The following is a 6,228-nucleotide window of genomic DNA, read 5'->3' as shown; positions in this document are numbered from 1 at the left end:
TGAAAGTTGCATGCTTCTCATCAAGAACTTCCCTGAAATCTTTTCGTGACAAGATTTGGGATGCACGGAAGAGACTTCATAGACAGCGGAAAACAAACTCACACACTCGCCTACGCGTATCGAATCAAAACATGCTGTCTGTCTGTCTGTCTGTCTGTCTGTCTGTCTGTCTGTCTGTCTGTCTGTCTGTCTGTCTGTTTGTTTGTCTGTCTGTCTGTCTGTCTGTCTGTCTGTCTGTCTGTCTGTCTGTCTGTCTGTCTGTCCTACTTTCTTTCTCTCTCTCTCTCTCTCTCTCTCTCTCTCTCTCTCTCTCTCTCTCTCTCTCTCTCTCTCTCTCTCTTTCTCTCTCTCTCTCGGTCTGTCCCACCCCCTCACATACACCACAGACATACGCCGGCGCACACATACTAAGGCATACACATTACATGATACAGACGTATGAACAAGAGTAAGAGAAAGAGAGAGAGAGAGAGAGAGAGAGAGAGAGAGAGAGAGAGAGAGAGAGAGAGAGAGAGAGAGAGAGAGAGAGAGAGAGAGAAGGGGGGTGGAGGTGGGGAGCGAAACTTTGGCTAATGTTGCAGAATTAGGCGCCGTTGCTGTTATCACAATTATTGCTGCTGTTGTTGTGTTATGTCATTTTATCTTATGTTTGTTTTGCGTTGGGTTGTGTTGTACTGTTGTGTTTTGTGTTGCGTTGTTTGTTTTGCAGCCCTGATACATAAAACCACACAAAATCAGTTTTCTAACAAAAGAAAGACTAGGCATGAATAACGCAGCAAGCTTCATATTCTTTTGAAGTTCAGCGTGTTTTTTTTCTATGATCTTCTTACGCCATGGAAGATAGGTTCCACAGCCTTTATGGAGTTTCTTCCAAGCAGGGCCTATTTTATTGGGGCGTGCTAAGAAGCACAGCTGCAAATAAGGGACAAATCCTTCTTGCTTGATTTAAAAAAAAATGAACTTAAATGTATTGTAGGTGGAAACTATTTGTCAGGCAGGTGCTGGCAATTACAGGAAAATAGATCTACATCTATGATCGGTGACTTTAGAGTCATATCGACAGCTCATAAAGTGTTCACTATAAAATTCATTTCTTGTAACTAGTTTTGCTACTAAAAAGTATTGTTGGTGAGCTGTGACGTAACCCATATAGATTTATTTGTGTGTGAGGAGCGGGAAGTGCTCTGAACAATTCTATTTTCGTCGGGAAGGAGATTTGTAATATTTTATATTAATTTATGAAAAAAAGTCTTTAAAGTTTTTAGTCTAGCCTCAATTGTTGTGGAAAAATTGGATTTGGCTAAGTTAAGACAAATTTAGACAAATTGCTGTGCAAAGTATAAGTGACATTGACTCATCCGTTATACAGATATTTGAGGATAAGTTGCGCCACGACTTTTGACCGAACTATAATTAATATTGTAACTTAAGGCTCTTGTTGTTTGTTTGTTTAGTATAGGTCATATGAGCGCGCGGGACGCACCTAATACTTTTTCGTTGGTAGGAAATTTTGAATTTTGCCCGGGTGGCGGCCGAAGCCTACTCTTATCGATTTTAGACCACCAAGGGATCTTTAACGTGCGCAACTTGCACACGGGCCCTCCGAGATTTTTCGCCCTTGTCCGAGAAGGCTAGGTGTAGATCTTTCCTACCAGAAGATCAGGGGTGTGGCAGAAAGACAGCAGTTAGGAGGAGCCAAGGAGTAGCAGTAGAAAGGCTGCAGAAAGAGTAATGAGCCCAGAGGTGGGGGCAAAGGAGGTGAGGGGGTGGGGGCAGAAAGTGGAAATGAAAGCAGACATCAGAACATTGTTAGAGATCAGGAAAGGATGTGAAAGGAGACAATTTTAGAGAAGAAAATTTTTTGGGTCGCTACCCGGAATCGAACCCGGGACCTTTGAATGAGAGGCCAACACCTTAACCTCTAGGCCACGAGAGCCCCCCTTAAGGCTCTGCTATACGCCATTTTGAAAAGTGACGTATAACGGAGTCTTCCACTGAGCAGTCTAAAATAATGTTCATCCAGTTCGTGCAACTGTTTGGTAGTCTAGGTGAATGCATGGTTTTACACTACACGGCGTTCCGTGGCCCCCAGAAAGTGGAAATCCCGAAAGTGAGTTAGGCCTAATCCATCCTGTGTTCGGTCGGTTTGATATTGTATTCATGGCAAAGATTCTCCAATGTAATCTCGAAAGTGAATAATAATATTATTATAGTTGCAAGGAAATAACGATTGGTAATCGGGGATATTAGAATTAGAAATGATTGCATGGGCGTGGCCTCTATTATATCCTGAATGTCTCCCGGGGGTGGAAATAACAATATGAATGTATAAACAAGCCAAGGCAGTTGTGACGTGAGGAGGCAGACAACGAGGTAACCAGATAGGCCTTGAAGGAGTAAACAAACGACACACAATGCACCAATTGATAAGCCAAGATGCTGGATCGATAACAACGATAAACTAATGAAGTTTTAGCATGACCGATAAAAACGTTTTTAATGGATTGTATGTTGTAACAAAAACAAAGGATTTGGCACGGCAGAGCAATATCATAAACACAATGCTGTAATGGTGTCAAAAAGAGAGGTAATGGTTTTTGTGTTTCTTCTTTGAGCGAGGTGAAATTTTGGGGAAATGAACCATACGGTGTGCTTTGGGTGAGACCAACATTTTGCTTCTGGGTGTGAGCATTTTGTCGTATTTTTCGACAATGTCTTTTCTTTTGATTGTGTGCAGTGCTTGCCGAAGGTCGTTCACCCCGGCACGAGTGTGCATGCGCCGCCAACGAGAGAGTCCTTGGTGTGCTTGCTCTTCCGAATTCCGCAAAAACCGAGTGATGATGTCATCGATATCTGCAGACACTGTCTCCATTCCTCTCGCTGGATAGAAAGGTAAGGCCCTGTACAGACGTATCCAATCCCCTTCAATCTCAGACGCCACGAATTTACAGAATTTTTCAAGGTTATCTGAAAAGAGACGGAAAACAATTCAAGACTACCATGTTTTTAGAATTCTACAACAAAATTGAAAGACACATCCACACAAGCCCCCCCCCCAAAAAAAAATAAATAAAAAAATAAATAAATAATAAATAAATAAATAAATAAATAAATAAAAAATAAAAATAAAAAATAAATTAATTAATTTTTAAAAAAATATAAATAATTTTTTTTATTATTTTAAAATCCCATTATCTTCCCCTATATCTCGTACTCCCCCTCCCCCCCCCCCCACACACAAACTTCCTTCTCCTCCTCCACCACCACCGACTTGAGTCATTTCTCTTTCTTTACTGTTACCAAAACCGTATCCATAGATAAAACTTGGGAATGGTCTGGTGGACGACATCACTCTGCTCAGAAACTGAAGGATGACTTAAGACCCATTTTGTAAACTAAGAACCTAAGATATAATATATAATATATCTGCATACAGGTCTATGGCCCACATGTGGGATCTTTTACATAAGCCCTTTGGTGTATTTCTGCTTTTTACGGTCACTATGAAAACGATGGCATCTTGAAAATAAACAGCATGGAATGCATAGATCTATAATAATAATAATAATACTAATAATAATAATAATAATAATAATAATAAAAATAATAATAATAAAAATAATAATAATAAAAATAAAAATAAAAATAATAATAATAATAATAATAATAATAATAATAATAATAATAATAATAATAATAATAATAATAATAATAATAATAATAATAATAATAATAATAATAATATAAACCACAAACCTTTTTTCTTTTTCAGAGGTTGGGCATATCTAGAATTGATAGGCATGTTGTGGAAGATCTTCTTGAGCGTTTCTTGACTCGTTTTCAGCAGATGGATTTCCTTTAGTTTTGCCAGACAGCCCTGGATGCGTTCCAACTCCACTTCTGACTTCCTGGCTTTGCGTCTGCAGTTTCTCAGATCAAGGCTAGCCTGTTCAAGTTCCTCTTCTTTACTGTGCCTGTGCATCTGCCTCCCGCTGATCCATGTCTGTTGGCGTTCAAGGTCTGTAATGCGTCGTTCTATGGCAGGTTTTCGAGATTGGAGATCCAGGATTTCGCTGTGTAAACGTTCATAGCGCTCCTGTATAAATTAAGAAATAAGTAGAGTACTTTAAAAAACCGACGTTGTTCTTACTGTGTTTAGACAGCTGTTTCAACAAAACTATATCATCTTTAACATGTTACGTGGAAAAGGCATGTTAATGATAATAATGAAGATCATTTGAAGATTATTTCTATAGCGCCCACTCCTGTGTAAACACAGCTCTAGGCGCTTTACATAAATGCATGTACGAACAATATTCACGCGCGCGCGCGCGCACACACGCACACACACACACACACACACACACACACACACACACACACACACACACACACACACACACACACACACACACAACTACTTGCGCACGCTTACACATCGTTACGAAATGAGCACATACAAATACATAATAAAATAATATACACAATGCAATTCGCAAAATAGATAAATGGATACATAGTCATTTACATAACATTGTACTGAACATGAATCTACTGACCTAAAAATGATGTAATTAAATGTGTCTTTAACGATATTTAAAATTAAATTTAGACTTAGATGTTGTATGTCTCAAGGATTTGGGAGGAGAGTTCCAAACCGATGGAGCAAGGTGGGCAAACGATCTTTCAGCTAATTTCTTACCTCCTTTTCTAGGAACTCTTAAAAGATACTGATCGCCTGATCGCAGTGATCTAAATGTAGATGGAACATAAATCTGGATAAGAGCACTAAAGTATGAGGGATCTTTGTTATTGACACAGTTATGATATAATATTGCAATTTTATTAACATTCTAGCTGACACGGGAAGCCAATGCAACGTTCTTAACTTGGGAGTAATGCGATCCCTCTTCTTTCTCTTTAGTATGAGATGAACTAGAAATTTTGACTAAGCGGAATTGAGCAAAAAACCGGTCTTCTTGCATCCTGTCAAGTCATCAAATTTTCACATTAACTTCTAAAATGGATTTCCAATCACTATATTGCAGAGGTGTTAAACTCATAAGATGCAAAAGCAATGGAGTTTCTACAACCTACTTCTAGCTTTGTCGTACCTGGCCTTCTCTGTCAGTAATGCTGCCTGTCAGTCTCATTTCCATTTTTCTGTATTCTTTGATGTCCAGATCAACAAGCACATCCTTGTTTTCTGCTCGCAGTCGTCTTCCCTCAGCCTGTGGTAGACATACGTTTAGGTACAATCTACCTGGCCACAAAGTAAATGTAATTAAGAAAGAAGGAAGGAAAAAGGAAGGGAGGAAGGAAGGTAAGAAAGAAGGCAAGAAGAGACAAAAAAGAAGGAAGGATGGAAGGCAGGAAGGGAGGAAGAAAGGAAGGAAGGAAAGAAGGAAAGAAGGAAGGAAAGAAGGGAGGCAGGAAGGGAGGGAGGGTGGAAGGAAGGAAGGAGGGAGGGAGGGAAGAAAGGAAGGAGGGAGGGAGGGAAGGCAGGAAAGAAGGAAGGAAGGATGGAAGGAAGAAAGGATGGCAAAGACGATACACAAAAGTAAATACCACTCATGTACCTATGGACTATGTCGCGTGGGTGCGTCCATAACAGCAAGTCAGTGGTTGGAGTGGGTAGGTTATGAAGGTGCACCTTTTTAACAACAAAAACGTATTCCATGATTTTAGGTGTCAACCACTTTCCGGCTGAATGGCCACGGATTATGGCTTCAGATCAACATTGTCTTGTCCATACTACCTGACAGCAGTTCTTAGAGAAAGCTGTAAAGTTAAGTTTTGACAGTAAACTGATTACCTTAAGGTTCTGTTCCCTTGGCTTAAGACGTTTCAGCTGGTCATTGCACTCTCCGATGTACTTCCTGAGAGATTTGACTGTAAATTCTCCATTGTTGGCCTTCAGTTGGGCATCTCTGTAAACTTTAGCCTTCAAAAGAAAGAGTGAGAGAGTGATGGGTAGACGTGCTGGAATAGAATGTTTTCAAAAGAAATTTGTTTTCTGTCGAGGATGTTAAGAGAGCGTACCGTTGATTTCAGTTTTAACTATTCCTCTGTTTTCTCTTGCTTTTTCGAAGTTCTAAATGGCCGTTATTGTGTCAATGGGCTTTTCAACAAAACTATACGTTTTCGATCATTATTTCTCTCTGTTTTTCTATTTCTCTCTCTCTCTCTCTCTCTCTCTCTCTCTCTCTCTCTCTCTCTCTCTCTCTT

General features: G+C 39.8%; 1 protein-coding gene across 2 annotated transcripts in view; it reads right to left on the bottom strand.

Annotated features, from left to right (window-relative positions):
- Nucleotides 1–2,470: 2,470 nt before the first annotated feature.
- The window catches only part of LOC101863343, a 27,342-nt gene continuing 23,584 nt past the window's right edge, over nt 2,471–6,228 (bottom strand). For both annotated transcript variants that reach the window (XM_005098202.3, XM_005098205.3), the window contains exons 6-9: nt 5,816–5,944; nt 5,115–5,231; nt 3,757–4,096; nt 2,471–2,967 (exon numbers count right to left, since the gene is read on the bottom strand). In XM_005098202.3, coding sequence (XP_005098259.1) covers nt 2,576–2,967; nt 3,757–4,096; nt 5,115–5,231; nt 5,816–5,944 — 978 coding nt within the window. In that variant the 3' untranslated portion in view covers nt 2,471–2,575. The remainder of the gene's footprint in view (nt 2,968–3,756; nt 4,097–5,114; nt 5,232–5,815; nt 5,945–6,228) is intronic.

Source organism: Aplysia californica, unplaced genomic scaffold (genome assembly GCF_000002075.1).
Source record: "Aplysia californica isolate F4 #8 unplaced genomic scaffold, AplCal3.0 scaffold00175, whole genome shotgun sequence".
Taxonomy (NCBI): domain Eukaryota; kingdom Metazoa; phylum Mollusca; class Gastropoda; order Aplysiida; family Aplysiidae; genus Aplysia; species Aplysia californica.
This window is presented reverse-complemented; position numbering and strand designations above follow the sequence as displayed.